A 19728-nucleotide genomic window follows, 5' to 3' on the forward strand; every position below is an offset into this window, starting at 1 on the left:
TATAATTGACGATCGAACAACAAACCCAACCGTTCAACATTAGGGCTTGTTTGATAGAATTTATTTGGGAATAATAAGTTATTGAATAGTATTTTTTGAAAATTTGTAGTTAAAAATTAAGGAAACTTTATTGGTTTGTAAGTAGAATATTTTATAGTGTGAATGTGTGAAGAAGAATGATACTGTAGCAAATAATTTATATTTTTAAAGGACGTCAAATTGGGGCCTAATTCAACAATAACCCAGCAATTAACGTTGGAGAATTGAGGATGAACTAAATGAAAAAAAAAAAATCAAATAAAAATCGATGGCTGAATTGAATTTAAATTGAAAAATTGAAGGCTGAATTGAATGGTTAATGGGTCTGGTCGGCTATTAAGCCCGGTTTGACAACCAATATTTAAAAATTCTTTATTATTTTTTTTACATAATCAGTTTTAATCACACACAATAAAATATTATGCACATAAATTTAAATTTTTTTCTACTTTTCAATCAAACATTTTGTTAAAAATTACAATTCAATTTTTTATTTTTTTGACCAAATAATGACCATCGCACATGGACTAAATAAAAAGGAGACAAGTCCCTAACAAATGTAACGCCAAGCCATAGCCAAGGGGCTTAGGACCTAGCTTTGATCGTGGGCTTATCACACGACAACTTGGCCCAAAAGTATTGGGTCGGCCCCCTTACACTTTAAAATACTATAACATTGTTTCCATAACTGGGTCTAATTGACTAATTCTAATTCAAAGACAAGAAAGCGTGAACTGAAAAATGGAAGTTGATAGGCAGTTCAACAAAATTAACATTAATTAAATGAAAATGGTGGTTATGACTAAAGACCATGGTTAGGTGACGTCAAACATTACGTTTATCTAGTTTGGTCAGCTACCGGCGTGACACGGCACGCATACTGGGCAAAGCCAAATTCAATGCAACACTTTGCAGGTTCGATTTTGTTCAACTTATTTTTATTAAATTTAGCTCTAACATGTTTATATCATTTTGTTTTTACTGATACTTTGTTCTTCTTCTTGTTATGACAAAAATAAAATAGTTTAATCGTAAAGAATAATGTCATTTGCAGTTACTTAGACGTTGTCTGGCACAATTTTTCATCAGAAAAGTTATCGTTGGCAGTGAAAATACCACCGTTGGCAGTCGCAATGTTTGACCCACTCTCTCACGGGCAGGGACGGATTTAGGGGGGACTAGCTGGGCTGTAGTTCCCCCTCTACCAGGCCCAATTAATATTTTTTTAGAGTGCATTTGAGAGTCATTTTTATATAAAAATGCATTTTGTAATAGTAAATTGATGGGAAATTTGTGGTTGAAAAATAAAGAATTTTTTTTGATTTACGCGTAATATTATTTTTATGAAGAATGTGTGGTTGAAAAGAGAAAAGAAAAATGCATTTTGAAAAAAATGGGTACCAAACGGGGCTTTAGGATAATTCCCCCCCCCTTTTTTTTGGTAAAAACAGATTTTTAATGCGTAAATTTTTTTTCACATATTAGCCCAACTTGAAATTTTTTAGCCGGATCTTGAATTCAATCCTGGATCCATCCCTACTCACAGGTGGGTCCCGTCTGACCAAATAACGATCAAATATTGCTGAAAATCTAGAAAAGAAGTTGCACCAGACATGTTTTTATTACCGCATTTGCTCCATGTAACCCGCATGTGACAATTACTAATATAATATATGTGACAAGAAAAAACTAACACATTAGTACATACACAAATCGTCACATACGATGTCACGTAGGACGACTACTTCAATGAACGATTATAAATAACTTTACTCAATCGTAAATTATAATTGAACTAGATATGATTTGAAGAAACTAATAAATGGGCGGGAGTAGAAATTGAATTAAAAGAGAAAAAGGAAAAAGAAAATAAAAACTCATAAAAAGCACTCAAAAGTTCAAATTTTCCAACAAAATTTAGACAAAGCTAGCAAACAACTTTCTCAAAGTCAACACACTTTCAAGATTTAAATCTAAGATGGACCCTATTTCCACATTCTTCCCCACACGTTGACATAACATATCCAATAAAAGAGCGATACTACGTACTTAACATAGGCTCGTTAGCACCGGATAATAACCGAAAACAACAATAATGGACACTAATTAAAATTTAGAAATAAATAAATAAATAAATAAAAAAGGATCACACGATATTCGCTGCATATATAAATTCTCTGCGGCAACCTTTCAAGCACCATTCTTGGTAATGGTTAGATATACTTAAAGGCAAACATTTATGTAAAAATATATATAATATAGCTGTATATATAGGAAGTATATATAGCTATATATGCAGGATAGCTGGTGAAGAAAGGAATTCTGGTGAGATTTTCGCCCAGAAGAGAGAGTTAACCTGGAATTTCTATTTCCGGCAAAGAATTAAAAATGAAGAGAAGAAGCACGAGAAGCGCCTCCACACTGTCGAGACCGCCGGTGAAAGGAGATGAACGGAAAACGGATGAGAAGAAGGCGAAATTCGAGAAAAAATTGTTCAAATACGAGGAATTGCCAGAGTATTTGAAGGATAATGAGTTCATCAGAGACTATTATAGATGTGAATGGCCTTTGAAGCATGTTTTTCTTAGCCTTTTCTCTTTGCACAATGAAACTCTCAATGTTTGGACGTAAGTTTATTTGATTAATGATGATTAGTCTATATCGAGCAAATGTTTTCAATCATTTAAAGAAATTTCAATTGTTGGTATATTTCGATTTTAGATCTGATCTTAGTTTTATTTCTGTTCTCAAACTATAATTTTAGTAATTTTTGAAAACTTGTGCTCATAATCTTTGATTAACCCATATCATACCATACGGGAAAGTTTCATGTTAAACGTTGAACTTCATTTTGTTTCAATTTACTCATTAGAATTTACACATTTTTTTTTTTTTTTTTTAGTCATTTGCTAGGTTTTATTATATTTGTTGGATTGACAGCGATGAGCTTGACGGAGAAGATGACTCTGGAGAACGTGATGGCACGTTTCCTTGGGTAATTATACGCAGTGTTGGAGGAGTTTTTGGTCATTTGACTTGAATTTGTTAGAGCCTTTTCTGCTGTTTTGACTTTTGATAATTGAATTCGCAGAGAGGGAAGTAATGCTTGGTTAAACGTGAAGATAATTAATCAATCCAACGGTTCAGATTCTTTATTTTCGGTATGCGTTGCTCTTACTTTTCTATCATAAAATGTGGCAGACAATTTAAGAAAAGAAAGGGTAAAGTGCAAGACCAAATTTTCACATGTTTATTGGAAGTTGGGGAATCTGGTGGGCTCCGCTCCATGTGAAGATATTTTCTTTATGTTCAAAACACCTAGAATATAAAATAATTATTTCAAAGAAAAGGTAGTCAGAAATGAGTAGAAAGGATATTCTGTAATTATTAGGAGCGTGAACTCTTTGTAAAAAATTATGAATTATTCTGCAATTCTGCTCATTCAGTGAACATGTCACATGCTGCACCTCACGTGTATGAACATACCAAAAAAAATTTATTGCACATGCCAAGATTGAGTTTTAATGCAGTATCTGATTTTATTATATGATGCAAAAGTCAGTAGAGTTATATATTAAGTCTCAGTTTGACTCCCATTTTGTGGAAATGAAAATGGGTGGAATACTGTTTTTTTGAAAAATTAGTGGTTTAAAAAGAAGAAAATGTTTTCGATTTATGTGTAATATTATTTTATAAGAGATTGTGTGATTAAAAATAGAAGAGAGAAAAATTAAATGTAATGGAATGAAAATTAATGAGGCCAAACAGAGACTAAATGACAATGTGGCTTGTGGTTCATTTAGCCCATGCTCGGTAAGAACTAAAAATTTGATTTTAATCCAATTAAACGGGGTTTAATTTCCAATACATTTGTAGGATTCTTAATCCCCTATTTAGTAGATTTTGATAGAAACTATGAAATATGTGAGTGAAAAGTCGTGAGTTTAATGAAATGTGTGGTTAAAATTAATTGTTGATTTTGACTTAAAATTTTAATTTGATTATAATCCAAACCAAACAAGGGCTTATACTCAATGTCGAGAAATTGGATTGGACTAGATTAGACCTGTCAAGTTCAGTCTTGACGTTGCGAGTCTAACGCCAGCCTACATTATATTGTGTTTAACTGGATGTATATTTGATGTGCAGAAATCTGACCTAGGAAATATTCCCAAGGCATCAAGCTTACATGCAAATGCAGATTCCTATTCTCTTCCTACATGGCCTTGGTTTGTTTTCTTAGGAGGAGCAATGAGTTGTTTGATCTTTAGCTCAATCTCCCATCTCTTTGCCTGCCACTCCCGAAGTTTCTACCTGTTCTTCTGGCGCCTCGACTACACTGGCATCTCCGTCATGATCGTCTGCTCATTTTTCACACCAATATACTACGCGTTCTCAGATCGCCCGCATTGGCGCCTCGTATACCTTACCTCGATCACATTAGTAGGAATTCTAGCTGTTATCACCCTCCTTGCACCGGCTCTCTCCAGCGGTCGTTTCCGGGGTTTCAGGGCAGCCCTTTTCCTCTCCATGGGGTTCTCTGGTGTGATTCCGGCTGCTCATTCAGTAATCCTTCACTGGGATCACCCACAAATACTCGTCGCACTCGGGTATGAAATAGCTATGGGACTTCTCTACGCCGTTGGAGCTGTTTTTTATGTTACTAGGATCCCAGAGAGATGGAAACCTGGTACATTTGATATTTTAGGACACAGCCATCAGATATTTCACGTTTTAGTTGTTGCAGCAGCACTTGCTCATTGTGCTGCCACCATCGTTATCATGGAATGGCGCCGAAACTTACCGGCCTAAACCTCCCTCCGCCCTGGTTATTATTATTATTTGCCGTTGTTTGGAATAGATGCAAGTTTTGTGTTGTAACATATTAATCGAATGCACTACTGGTTCTTGCGTGTAACAAGCAATGCAGCAATGGAACTTTAATTTTGAGCAGTAAAATTAGGCATATTTTTTTGAACTTTAGGAGTGAAACAGAATTTGTTGCACAAAAGTTAAGCAGGGCAAAATCAGTAAAATGTGCCCATGGAAAATTGGTTAGTTATTCAGAAAATAGCATTGGCTCGACAGTCGACAGAGACTTGAGAGAACCGTGCTGGGCATACCCCTGCCAGACAACACTAAGCATGGGCCCCTGCACAATTTTATTTAATTATTATTATTATTATTATTTTTTTGCATGTGAGACCGACCCCTACAGTGAAGGGTCGGTAAAACCCCTGTAGGAGAATGCTCTGTACACAGGAATATGAAATAACTCAAGATTATAACTCTTAACAGTAATTCACATTCACCATGTAAGAGGATAGAACAACATAAACACGAAATCCATCAAGCTGTGGCTTCTTTCTACAAACAATTTTCAGCTAAATGAGGAAGCCGATTATTAGATGATCTAAATAACATGTCAAAACCGGTCTATGACAATGATATGTGCAAAAAAAGGGAAAATAATAATAAAAAAAAAAAAAATCCTTCACGTGTTTTTTTTTTCCTTTTCTCTCTTTTCTCTCTTTTTTTTTTTTTTTTTTTTTTTTTTTTTGTCATGGTATATATCTTCTGCACTCCATGCTCGTGATCATCCTAAAATTTTTTCCCGAATGACTCTAGTCAAGGTTCTTACATGTTTCAAAAGAAACCACAGAATTTGAAACGTAAAGCATAAAGAAAATAAAATTCACTCAAGATCCTACTACCTCTGCAAGATTAAACTCTCTTTTGCGTTGCATCTTGCATACTTGATGACTTTCACTTTGCAGCCAAGCTAGATCACAATGAAACCCGTATCAAGAAGGCGGTAGCATCTAGTTTTACTGGAGTTCTACCAAACTTGTCGACAGTAAGAGTAAATCGAACTCCTCATTCATTTCCCGGCACCACAAATCCAGGTGCATCTCATTGCTTTGATCTCACAGTGTATTCTTCATTAAGAGTAGACGATCAAGGTAAATGATAAAGTATTCATTCAACTTGTTGCCTGAACGATATCAGTTTCACCATCACTGTAGTCTCCCCAGCGCTTGGTTGTCTTTTCCTCGACAGCAATGTCATTACAGTTATCCTCTGCAGACACAATATCAGGATCTTCTGCAACTTTTTCTGTAGGTGTTTCTTCAGGTCCACAACGTGATTTTTCATTGTCTCCCGATTGATCAGAATGGGTTTCTTCACTAACTCTGGGTCCTTCCTGTACATTTTGCGATGTTGGCGAAGCAATGACTGTCAAGTTGCTCGAGTATCCCTCTACACTACCCTCTGCTTCAGCTTCAACTTCATTTTGGTTTTCTTCAGCTGCTTCAACAGTTGCAACTGATGAAGACTCTACTGAATACACTGGAGATACTGGAAGCCCATTTTGAGTCTCCAACACACCATTCATGGATACTGGAAAGCCATTTGGCAATGTTGCTATGCCATTTGGAGATACAGGATATCCATTTGGGGAGAAAGTAATACCATTTGAAGCGGCCATATAACCATTTGGAGAAACTGGATAGCCATTTGGAACCCATGGTTGGCCAGGTACAAACTCAGCTGCAAGTGGATTCATTATTGTTGGAGGGCTGAACTGACTCTGATCCCCATTAAATTCACCATTGTTGAAAGGCTTGTTCCTTGTAACCCGATTTCCAGATCGATTATAGCCACCTGAGAGGCGTGGACCGTATGGAACTCTTGCTGTTGCTGATTGATGTGGAGATCTACGAACAGGATTAACAGCAACCACAGGAGCAATATTCACCGGGTGAGGCAATAATCCTCCTTGCTCTGTATGGCCAGGCACAGGAACAGAGCCAAACACTAAAAATGTGGATGGATTAAATGGAGGAGCAGTGGCAGAGAGTTTCTTGGCCGGTTCCTTACCAGTCTCAGCATCACTTTGCTTTTCTTCCTCAGGTGGCAAAGGATTAGCAATTACATTAGATTGATTCTCTGCCTCATTTGGTAATGAACCATTATTTTCATTTTCATTGGACAAAGGAAGATTTCCCTCTTTATCTGCCATAGTTTCTTTGGGAATAGAAGCAGCTTTCTCCAGCAACTGAACAGTATTTTCCGCATCAGCTAGAAGTTTAACATTAGTTGAAGTTACTGTGCAATTACCAACAATATTAGTATCTGAACCCTTGGAGAAATCAGAACTCCCTACTGATATGGAATCTTGTGCATTGCCATCGTCAGTGCTTTCAACGGAAGCTTCAGATTTTGAAGCAGTCGTAATAACTGTTATTTTTTCTTCACATGCTCCAGTGCTTACTTCTTGTGAAGATTCTGCCAAGAGTGCATCGACGTGTTCATCTTTTTTCTGCTCAACACTTTCTTCCATTTCTTTGACACACTCCAAAGGATTTTTTTCTTCAATCATCTTCTGAGCTTGAACTTCCTTACTATTCTTGAAAGCTTCTGAGACACTTGTCTCCTTGCTTTCTTGGTGATTTTCTTCGGCAGAACTCTCCTTGGGCAACTGCTCTGCAACAGCCTTAACTATGGTACCTGGTGGAGCTAAAGCAACCTCTTTGTAAGAGAAAAGCTTTCCAGCTGCCTGAACACTGGCTGAACCAACAATGGAACCAGCTTTAGTGGCTTCATTAGAAGCTGGGCTGCCAGGTGCTGATTTTGGGTTAGCAGATTTCTCTTTACTAGCGGCAGCCCCAGAAGGATTGTTTAGCTTTGGACTGAAGCCAGCACTCTTTGCCAACTTTTTTGAAGCATGAGGGCTTAGTCCAGAAGCAGCAGCATTCTCATTTGAACTTGTTCGTGGGGACTTGAAATTAGCTGGTTTGCTTCGGTTTTTAGAAGGATGAGAAGTATTCAGAAAGTTGGTGTTCAATTTTGCAAGATTTGGCCTCCAGGAACTAGAGGGCTTGCGTCCTATTGGTGAGCGACCTTTAGGAAAAGCTTCTTGCCATCCTGCCTCGGAAACATCATCCATTACAAAGTCATCAGTTTGATCCAAAAGTGTTTTGTCAGCTAAAAATGTATCGGTGTTCGTGTTGGTGGAGTCTGCAAACTGTGAGTCGAATTTGTTCTCCAATTCAGATCTATTCTCTTTATCACTGGAGTTCTCCACAACAGGTTCAGTTGGTGAATGCAATTCATCCTTCTCGTATTCGTTTGTCACTCCTTCACAATTGCTGCCCACTTTTCCTTTAAGCTGTATGAATAAAGATGATTTTTCATCACAAAAAGTTCATCAGCATAAAGGAAAATGATTATGGAAACACAAGGAATTAAACTTGTAAAATCATATTAATCGGCAATTCAACCTTAGCACGAGCCTGCTTCTTTTGAGCTTCTCTTGCTTTCATCTCCGCATCTGGGATTATATAGTCCAACAGGTCCGACACACTGATTCCATAAATGAAAACAGAGGTGATGTAATTACTGAAGAGATATGAAACGTAACAGGGAATCCTAAATATTCATTTAACCATCCTAGACGATTAAAATGGTTGCTACGGCATTGGGCCATGTGATTACACAAAATTATCTCATTTTTATCTTGGAAGAATTATGATTATTTATTTTCCCCTTGTGCATATATCTGATAAAGAAATGTAAATGTGAACTAGACCCAATTGAATTGATACAGCCAATTACTGAGCCACAATACTTCGGGAAGCATCGGTGAATGATTTAGAATACATGACAATGGTTAAATCAGAACCAGCAGTCCCAGGAAAAAATTGGAAAAAAATGTACAAACAGCCTCCCATTAACAAGTCACAACTAACGATTATTTTATTTTTGAAATCAGCAAGACAAGAAAATTTGTTGTATGTACCGAAAGCTACAGAGAGCTATACTAAAATAGGGTTAAGTGGTTAGGTGCGAACTAGTATTCTTGTTAAGAAAAAAGTACTATCCTTATTAGGTGTGGGCGCGGGTCGGGTCGGTTCGGTTCGGTTCTAAAGAGAACTAAACCGAACCAAAATTTTCGGGTATCTAGTAAATGGAACCGTCGGGTCCAAATATAATTATGGAACCGTTCGGGTACGATTCACTTTGGTTCCGTTCGATTCTGTACTATAATTAAATTTTTTAACATTTATAACAACAAAATATAAATACAACTAATGACACATTCAATGATTTTGGAATGTCAGAGACTAGTAGACTATTTTGTTCAAATGATCGCTACGATCAAAGCTTCGGTAGGTGGAGGTCACAGCTTCGGTCGACGATTGTCTAGGTTTTGGAATGTCAGCGAGACTGTAAGAGTGCGTGCGAGAGTCGAGACAACGTTATGTACTGTAGTATAGGTGTTTAGGGTTATTTAGTGGATTGTATTTTGTTGGACTAAGAAATGAAACAATAAAATGGGTAATTGGGCTAAAAATTAAAAAATTAGAAATGAAATAAATTATTGCGCCAAAAATTTGGATTTAGAAATTGTTAATTTGTTTAGAAAAAATTAAAATTAAAATAATTTGATTTATTCAATATAAAAAAAATTAGAAAGATTCGGTTCTTATTCGGTTTTTCGGTTCTTAGTCTAGAACCGAGAACCGAACTGTACCCGTCGGTTCTCAATTCAGATACCCGTTCAGGTATTTAATTTGATAAGAACTATCGGATTCGGTTCGGTTCGGTTCGGGAGATTTGCCTAGCCCTAATCCTTATAAAGTCTGAACATACAATTATCTTTTTTTCAAAACAGGGCACCCACAAAGTCATATGTTCCCAAACAATACAGAAACATCATATTATAGTAAAATAAGGAAACAGAACAGGAAATCACCTCAGATGGCCTTTGCTAGAGATAGAGGCATCAGGTTTTGGAGTGCCATTGCGTGCAGCTTCCTGCTGCTCCAGAGCCTTGGACTCAAAATATTCAAGCCAGGCAGCCGCATCCTAAAGAGAACTCCAAATAAGATTTAAGAATAGGATCATCCCTAAAATCTTAGGCTCTTCGGCAAGATACAGAAGTCTGTATTACCTGTGTACGTAAATCGTCCGGTCCAAGTTTAGCCTGCAGTATCTGAAGCGTCGTTTGTTCATGCTGAACGCTCAGAGAATATGCCTCCATTAATGAGAGAGCAATTGCTATAGCATGATAGCTGGCCGCAGTCTGAAAAAGAGAATCAAATATTCAGCATATTAAGATCCCACAGATGACATTGGCATCACACATACGGTAAACTGAAAAGATAATATTCTCATTGTCATGCTGGGTGATAAAGCAGCTGGGAAAATATAATATGCTTATTCCCTTAAAGAAATAAACATAATGTACACACTGCACAGATCCACACAGAACATAAAAAATTGATCAGATTTTCAGTGGCATTGGTCCCAGGTAATATGCATATCATTATAAGGTACGATATTAATTTGCTCATCACAATGTTCTATAAAACTTATAGTTGGACTTCCAAGACCATCATACACCATTAGATATCTGGTAAAGTCACATAAGGTCCATTTGTGAAGACTTGCTCTATGAGTACTGAATACAAACTCATCTAATTGTGTCACTGCTGAAGTTGTTATAATGGTGAGACTCTTTTAGTGGTTATTAACATACATGCAAAGTACACAATGAGCATCCGGATCAGTTAAACACAAAAAGTTAGAACTAGTTCATTTTCACCCTTTCTGTCAGCAACTTTCTTTGCAAAACAGAAGCATTGAAGCAAGGCTCTTTTACATCAGGGCTTAAGTTGATGGAGAATTATTCACATCCATATTCAACAGATAAGGAAACAATTATCTTCTCACCTTCAAACAGTTGGTTTCATCGTCGTTTTTAACAGAGTTTAAATTTCTAACAATTTAGCATTTGCACAAGTCCAATGCAGAAAACCAATGATCAGAAGTACACTTTGTCTTTGTACGATTTAAGACATACATGGATGGTCACAAGGGGGAGAGAAGGGAATTACTTGTATATGATCAGCTCCAAGAAGTCTTTGGTTACACTTGAGAGCCTCATGGAGGTACCTAAGAGCAACATGGACATTCCCCAGACCTTCTTCCATCATTGCTACATTGATGTAAGTTGCAGCGGTATTTGGGTGAGAAGGGCCACATGTTAGATGCAAGAGATACAGTGCACGGTTGACATACCTAAATATGACATGGACAAAGATAAGCCATACTTTTAAGTGCCTGATATGAAAGCTTCTCATGGAAATAAGATTTGTCAAGTTAATTAATGATGGCGCTCATATGTATAACTATATCACAATGGATTTGAATAGTGCAATGATTTACCGTAGATTACCCTATTAATAGTTGTTGATGACAACAGTTGGAAATAGAAAGATGATAGCAGTTTTTGCTTTCTGGACAAGTTTTTTGTTTCCTTCAGATGTGTTTCTGGAAAGGAATAAGGATTATTTGAAACTAGTTATGTGGACCAGATTCTTTAAAAAACATAAGGAATGAAAAGATATTTCACAATTTGCTTCAGTTATCGGTTACATTCCCAAAAATTAGGAAACTCTTCATTTACATTCCCAAAAATTAGGTAACTCTTCATAGTCTCATGGAGCATGACCTGCATGAATTAATTTTTTTCCTTATTTGGACCGAAATTCAGACTTTCACGTGGTTTTCACATTTTCCTGACCATCTCTCCCCAACTATGTAATGCACACTTTTTCAACTTTTGACTCCATTCTTAAACTTCACAACTACCATGTTCACTAATTATTTTCAAATTATGGAAATCAGAGTAAAATCATCGGGAAATTTAATATGTCTAATAGGTGAATAAATAGAAGACAGCTCCGAGCATAGACATACTTTAAGGCCAGCTCCGTGTGTTGGAGCCGATAGTAGAAGACAGCTAAATCTCCATAGCTTTTCATTGTGTCTGGGTGATCAAGTCCAAGCTCTCTCTCATTGATATCTAAAGCTTTCTGCTGATAGATGGTAGCCTGCTCCAATAATAAATAAACAAAACAAAAGATGACATCAGGATAGATCTCATAAATCAATAGACAATAAATAATCTCAAATTGGTAAGACCTGTTCTATTTGGTCAATACTGGTCATATTTTACATTAGAAATGTAGGTCAAAAAATTGAAACTTGATGCTCGACATTTTAGTCGCCAAAATTGATATTTATTGGGTACTATTTCATTTCAACGTCTTACATTAGTGACACATATACAACTGACTTAACATTGATTTAAGATAAATAATGCAGCAGAGCCGCACACTTAATTTTTAGCATTTTAATCTGTATACACACAGGATGGATTGCCCTATAGCAAGGGTTAATAGTTAATATAGCTGTTGAGACGTGGGGTTTACACCCATCCGGAAATTTTGTTATTTTCGAAATAAATTCTAACTTTGAAGTTTATATTGGAATCTGGCACTTGAAATACAAATGTTGCTCATAGGTGTAATCCTCGAGCACAAAGACAATATGCAAAACCCAACAGCAATAGAAAAATGCATAAACCTTCATCGATGCAGAAACTAAATTAATGTTGTCACCAATATTGCCTGCCAAGCAACTTTGTCAGACAAGGTACATACCTTCGTGTTTTAGATGTTTAGATGTAATGAGATACCTGGTAATTTGTCTTAATATATTGCCAATGCAATCAGGTTGTCAGTGCATGAAGCATGGGATATCCAAAATTACATCCTCATACCTGATTAAAGTCCCCAGTGTGGTATAGCACCACAGCCAACAGACTGTATGCCCCTGCTGTCATTCGATGATAAGGACCACAGACTGAAACAAGTCTTGAGAGTGCCTTCAAAATAAATTCGAAAGTCAATCATACTTCTAAGTGCTTAAATTGTTACCCGCCAGAGATAAGATGGGGCTATTTCAAGTGGGTGTTTGAGGGTGGAAGGGGGTTACCAATTGTTACCTTAGTCCCATAATTTACAGCATCCTCCAATTTGCCCTTATCCAAGGAAGTTTTGGATGATTCCAACAGAGTACGCCCATCCGCAGATGAGCAAGCAACATGCTGTATGGAAGATTAAATGCTGTCAGAATTACCTAGAAATCCTCCTATAGTTTCATCAACAATTTTTTAAACAAATCAGTAGCAGCATACCTTATAAGCAGGGATCATGCTAATTATATCTGATTTCTTGAAAGGGAAGGGGGAATCCATATCATAGTCCCTTGGCACAAGCTCAAGCCCAACCTAAAACAAGATGATATCTTTGAATACACAGATCAGGTAAATAAAGCCAGCCTCTTAGAGAAGTCAAAAACTTTTTTAGATGAAACAGCCTACCTTTTGGCAAAGCCCACGAAGAATCGCAAACTTTCTTAGATCATGACGAACTTCATCCTTCCATTGCCATCCAAACCTCTTTGAAAGGAAAGTTTGAATCCATTTCCATTTAAGTTCATCATCATTAGTCATGTCTGCATCATTGTGTCCGGTAGGTGGTGTCCCTAGCAACAGATTCAAACATGAAGCAATTGATGCAGCCATGTTAGTAACATTATCTACTGCTGCTACAACTGCCAGAAGAATGTGCTTGCACGCTCTAACAACCATCTCATGTATACAGAGTGATTGCACATGAGGGAGCTTGTCAGCAAGTTCAACCTGACATGGTGACAAACAAAGGGAGGTAATAAGCTTCAAATTCATTTACCACTCCTGTCTTCGATCTCTATTATTGAGAATGATAAAGAAGTGATGAACAAAATTGTGACAAGAAAGCAGCAGAAGTAATCTGGACACAGAAATATTAAAACTATTATAAAATGAAGCACTTACCACACGCCCCAAGGAATACATTTGCAAACCCCTGGTATGCATGAAATCTGTCAGTGTCCTTCCATCAACCGGTGAAAGTTCAAGGGAGCCAAAATCAGCAACCTGTCAAAATATCAGAAAATTAGCAACAAGCACTCATCTCATAAAGGTCTCAAAAGACCAGATCCTCACATTTCCTGAACCAGAAGCTGAGGGTAAAGAGTGTAGCTGAGTAGAGTACAATGTACTAACCAATTTTGGGAGGGCAGTATCATCATAGTATTTATGCGCCATCTCAATCAACTCATCAGGTGACTGCCAATATGAATGGAGAATACAAATTGGTACAGTTCTTCAAGATTTTAGCATATGTAAGGCATGGCTTCCTTTATCAGAAGTCAGAAGCATTTGATATGTGAAAATACTATTTTAAAGCATGTTACACTAACCTATTTATATTCAATGAATTTGCACCTCCCTCTGGATGGTCCTCAATCTCAACATCCTGAGGAATGGGATAGCCCTCCCAATTGACCTCAGCTGCAACTTTCACAATAGCAGTATACCCACAATGTCTAACAACTACAACACCTAAAGTAGAAGTATCCTGCAAGAGAGGAAGGTTAACTCAGCATGCTGCATTAACCATTTCAAATATTACGAGGCCAATGTGAGAGGAAATGGCTGAGAAATAAAAAAGTGAAAAGTTACTAGACGAACATGAACAGTTGCACTCTCATCAGCAGTTATGCCTTTAAGCAGGTTTCTCTTAGTGAGCTCCTCATGTGACATTCCAAGAACCAGACTCCCATCGCTTTTGCTATCCAACTTTGTGCTTGCATCCGGCACATCTTTTGCCACACTAATAAGTAGATCTCCAATTCTTTCCTCATATAAAATTGAAGAGTCAGAATTATTTGTTGACCTTTGATCATTTTCCACGAGATGTTTTATTGCATCAACTGCTTTAAAGACTGAAACGTCAACAAATAGACTGTGAAGTAGAAAAGCTTTTCGATCACGGATCTGCCTCTCTTCTGCTGTTTTACATGGCATTGCAGCCAGAATCGAGAATTCCTTTGCCCAGAGCCTGTGGTCATGCTTACCATCTCTTCCTTGTCCACCTCCATTTCCGCCCCAACTTTCATCTTCCACAGGAAGTGGAGGGAAGATAGATGGGTTCTCAGCAACAATCGGGGGGACTAGCCATGTGTTTGCTCGGAAACCATATGGAAGATTCCCAAACTGGAATGACAGATGGTTCCCTCAGTGAAACTTGGAAATTCTATATATGTGTAAGGGGTTAAGATAAAACAAAAATGCTGCACGTACAGGGCCACATCGTCCCTGTAGGTGCAGCACAACCCAAGATAAAATAAAACTACTCACTTTATTATGCTCAGTGAAAGCTTTCATGAGAGCCTTGTATGCCTGAGAACAGAAATTAACTCCATGATTAAGAGGAGACTTCAGATGAATGAGAATGAAAGAAATCAAGAAAACAGATTTTAATAGCAAAATTTAGAGAGAACTAAAAAATAGACAAGAATATTATGGCTTTATATTATTATTTACAAGAACAGAGTAAGTAACAGATAAAATCAGCCTATACTTACAGAATCAAATATTCGACTTATCTGCTGCAACAGGCCAACCATTGAGTGGCTCAAAAGTATACGCTTTCCAGAAGGGTAGAAGCCTTTCCGAGAAGCAACAATTGTAGTTGCCTTCCCACTGCAAATCCGTACCTGCATGCAAAAATTTAAAAGGGAAAAATCCATCCAAAACCATGTCAGAGAATATCAACACCACAAATGAGTTCTTAATGGTGAAAAAGAATAAAAAATTAATAGTATAAGAGTTTAAGATGCTAACATCAATTTGAAAGAAATCATCATCTGTTTTATCCTCGAGGAATGGTCGAGTTGACCTTCTAATGTCTGCAGAAGCATTGCAAAGTTAGCAACACAAACGCAAACATCTCACTTTAGGAACAACTTTTGACAACAATTGCTCCAACCACCAAGTATACACGGCGAATTCAAAATAGATAATGAAATTGTTCATGTCCACTTTTGCTTAAAAAAATAGAAGGAACTTGTTATGCATTCATTTTTCGCTTTGTAAAATTAATGTGCTTCAACTTATTAACAAGTGTTCAACAAAATTAATGTGGCAAAATTCTCAAAGAAAATGAGGTACTTGATATTTATTCAAGTAAAAAAGGTTACTACTTTTTACATTTTTTTTACGAATACTACGTTTACATTTATCTTACTCTAAAAATAAGTAACTTAATTATATCTAACTTTCACCAATGAAAAATTTACTTAATTTAGAATTTACGTTTTTACGTATACATATATTTATTAAACTTAGCCAAACGTGAATGTTCCCTATTTTGCTTCAAAAGTTTTGAAGAATGGAATAAAAAATTCACGTGCTTCGAAGAAGCGATGCAAATATCAAGAAATTTAGAAAATATTTATTCTCCAATATATATATACATAATTGAGGTATTTGACATGGTAATATGTTGAAAATCCACAAAATTGTGCTTCGTAAATTAGAAATTCCATGCACAATATAGTTAAAATATCTTTACTTTATAGATTTTCAGGCTAAATCCACTAATGGCCACTCAACCTTATACTTAGTGTCACCATGACCACCCAACTTTATATTTAGTGTCATCATGACCACCTAATTTGATTTTATTCAACTATGATAACTTAATTTCATAAAATGCTTTATCATGGTCATCCAATTTCATATAACATTTCACCATAGACACTCAATTTCTTTTCACAATTTTTACTAATTTTAAAAAGGATAAAACTATAACTTTATATATATATAAAATATTTTATTTTATTTTTCTAAATAACTTTTTTTTAAAATAAGTTTTTATTATTTTTTTTAAGGAACTTTTTTAAATAACTTTTTATTTTATATTAGATTTTTGAGTAACTTTTTTTAAATAAGTTTTTATTTTATTTTTTAAGTAAATTTTTTTAAAATAAGTTTTATTTTATTTTAATTTTTAAATATTTTTTATATTTTTAAAATACTTTTTATTTTTATTTTATTTTTTAAAATTTTATTATATATATATATATATAAAATACAAAGTTGCAATTTTATCCATTTAAAATTAGTGAAAATAGTAAAAAACAAAAAAAAAAGTTGTATGATCACGGTGAACCAGTATATAAAATTTGGATGAAAATGGTGAAATGTTATATGAAATCAACTGTGCTTATCGTACAGAACTGAAGCCCACAAGGCTCTGCCAAAATACACACGAATATGGGTGGAGTGGAATTTTTTAGGGTACTTTTTAATGAGGACCCACGTCATGTCTCACATATATGTAGAACCGGTATCTGTACATAAGGCTTTTCTTTATATGAAATTGGGAGGTGACGGTGAAATAAATTTAAATTGGGTGGTCCATGTGTTACTAAGTATAAAGTTGTCCGATCATGGTAAGATAAAATTAAATTGAATGACTATTGTGACATCAAGTATAAAATTGGATGGTAATTGATAAATTGAAGAAATGAAAATAAAATATATTAATATAGAAACTCACATTGCACTGGAGGAGTGAGGTGAGAGAACGAGAAGAAGTCGTAGAACTGCCCAAGCCTCGGTGGTGGGTACATCATCAACGCCATGGCGTCGCCTTTTTCATCCGTGTCTCCTCCGGTGAAGGCGGCAGGAACGTCTGACTTCGTGAGCTTCGCCTTGGGGGTCTCACCGGCCTTTCGGTCGGAACCTTTGGGCTTTGGAGAGGCTTCTGAAGTTGCATTTTCTGCACCGTGTTCAGAGTCTGATGGACCGGACTCTTTGACACCGGCTCGACTGTTCGGTTTGGGAGAAGAAGATGAACGGCCGAATGACGTCGTGCAGGCGACTATGTCTAGGAGCCGCCTGATGTGTGCCACTGCTTGCCCTTCCGCGTACTCCTCTGCGGGGAATATAAATATATTTAGCCGATTAAAATTTAATTTTAATCTAAGTCAAAATTAAAGTTAATTTTAATCTTATATTCCACAAAATTTTTTGATCAAAACTTCTTAAAAATTTGATTTTAATCTCCACCTAACACGGCTTAACAAAGACTTAGAAAATTTATGAATTTATAAATAAATAGAAATAAATTATCAGTGCCTATGGTACATTAAATATTGTATTATGAAACTAAAATTTAATCACTTATAAATAATGTTTTATTCGTGTATTATATTTTACTATATAGAAAATTACATTTTATTGTGAAGAATTATTAATAAATTACAACAACTTGTTGGTAGATCATATCATTTAATTTATTGCAATTATTAATTATTGGTACCATGAGGCGAAGTATGCATTCATGTGTACCATATTAAGAGACGTTTGAAAGAGATTTTTTAAGTAATTTTTTTTTTCAAAGAACGTGTGAAAAATTATAGGTTTATTATAATGTCTGGTCGAGAATGAGTTTAATATTTTCAATAAATTTATTTCAAACAAGCCCTAAATTGGGCAGTTATTGTTTGAAATAAGTGTCACGATTAAATGAAGTAATTTGTATTTCTTTTATTTATTTATTTTTATTTTTATTTTTTGTATTTCTTGATCGTTGGATAAGAGGAATGTACCTTGGACGATGGTGAGACTGCAAGGTTTGAGTGAGATAATCTCCACAGAGTCTTTCAACCTTGGTCCTCGAACCTATCAATTATTTGCACGGAAGGACAGAAAATTCAAATTTAGTTACATCGACATTTGCTATGCCATTCCAAAGTTTAATTATATATATATATATATATCAGTAATTTTTTAAACTGAGAATGACAGATAAATACTTTTACTGCATTTAAGCTTAGCCTAACAAATTTTCCCCCCTTTATGGTTTCAGTTTAATAGTTAACAAAATTGTGGGGACATTTGAAGTAATCTGAATATAAAATAGGAAAAATTAGGTTTGCATTCACCAACATTTTACATAGTGTAATTACGGATCCTTAACCTTTGAAACTGAAGTCGTAGACCTCCAATCTTCTAAAATCTATAGAATCCTCAATCGATGAGAATCATCAAAGTGGTCATTAAAATTACATGCAACTTTTACATGACAAAAATCATCAATAATTTATTCGTACCTGTTTTAATGTCTAACTTTAAGTTAAATGAAAGATGGATGGGATTTTGACATCCACATCTGCACTTTCCGTAACGTGAGGTTTCAATCTTACTGAATTAAATAAGTTCAGCATCCAAAATCTCTAGTTTTCCCAAACATGCTATTAAATCGAGTAACGCTACTTATCATCACCATCATCATAGTAAATCATCATATTCCAATAATATAAATTTCATTGAACTGCCACATAAAATTATAATTTATCACTACGGCGACAAGTGGCGTTATTATATTAAATTAGACCTATATTAATATTCCTAGCATCATGTCACATACTAAATATTACGAGTGCGATTTATCCATTCAATAGCAATTAATATGTCGTTCGAACACTTAATAGCCATCCAATAGCAATTAATGTGTCGTTCGAACAACCTTAAGTGTACCACGTGATTTAATTCATGTTATAGTTCATACCTTCCTACGATATTGACAAACAAGGACAACTCAATTAGGAAAGCCAGGTGACTTGTCAAAAAACAGGCCCATATGTTTTGCTCATCAGATAGTGCATGTGCACCGCGATTATTTTCCTGTGCAACGCTTTTATGGACCGTGCATTTGTCACATAAACATAGAGTTCGATAATGACGGAGCTAAAAGTCAAAGATGACACAATATAAAATAAAGTGACTTAATAATTTAAGAGTAGAATTATTGAACGTTTTTTATTTTTTGTTAAAAAGACAAACGCGCGGACACTCCTTTTGCCCTCTTAAGCCACAATTTTTTGAAACCGATTTCTCGTCAAATTTATTTTCAATCATATATTTTATGAGACCCA

General features: G+C 35.7%; 2 protein-coding genes across 2 annotated transcripts; one reads left to right on the forward strand and one right to left on the reverse strand.

The window, feature by feature from the left end:
- The first annotated feature begins 2202 nt into the window (after positions 1 to 2202).
- On the forward strand, positions 2203 to 5017 carry LOC111399608 (heptahelical transmembrane protein 2-like). Its single transcript, XM_023027017.1, has 4 exons — positions 2203 to 2666; positions 2942 to 3034; positions 3131 to 3200; positions 4189 to 5017. Exons 1-4 carry the CDS (start codon positions 2428 to 2430, stop codon positions 4849 to 4851), a joined length of 1065 nt encoding a protein of 354 aa, XP_022882785.1. The 5' UTR covers positions 2203 to 2427; the 3' UTR covers positions 4852 to 5017.
- A 551-nt stretch (positions 5018 to 5568) lies between these two features.
- LOC111399927 (protein TSS-like) lies at positions 5569 to 19711 on the reverse strand. The gene is made up of 21 exons (XM_023027412.1): positions 19637 to 19711; positions 19370 to 19540; positions 18400 to 18472; positions 17346 to 17723; positions 15626 to 15690; positions 15367 to 15498; positions 15140 to 15181; positions 14471 to 14995; positions 14194 to 14357; positions 14003 to 14102; positions 13772 to 13873; positions 13277 to 13597; positions 13091 to 13183; positions 12899 to 13000; positions 12674 to 12778; positions 11809 to 11942; positions 10944 to 11127; positions 9998 to 10129; positions 9800 to 9912; positions 8325 to 8406; positions 5569 to 8212 (listed from the first exon to the last, which is right to left on the reverse strand). Exons 1-21 carry the CDS (start codon positions 19709 to 19711, stop codon positions 6023 to 6025), a joined length of 5283 nt encoding a protein of 1760 aa, XP_022883180.1. The 3' UTR covers positions 5569 to 6022.
- Positions 19712 to 19728: the final 17 nt, after the last annotated feature.

Source organism: Olea europaea, chromosome 9 (assembly GCF_002742605.1).
Source record: "Olea europaea var. sylvestris chromosome 9, O_europaea_v1, whole genome shotgun sequence".
NCBI lineage: Eukaryota > Viridiplantae > Streptophyta > Magnoliopsida > Lamiales > Oleaceae > Olea > Olea europaea.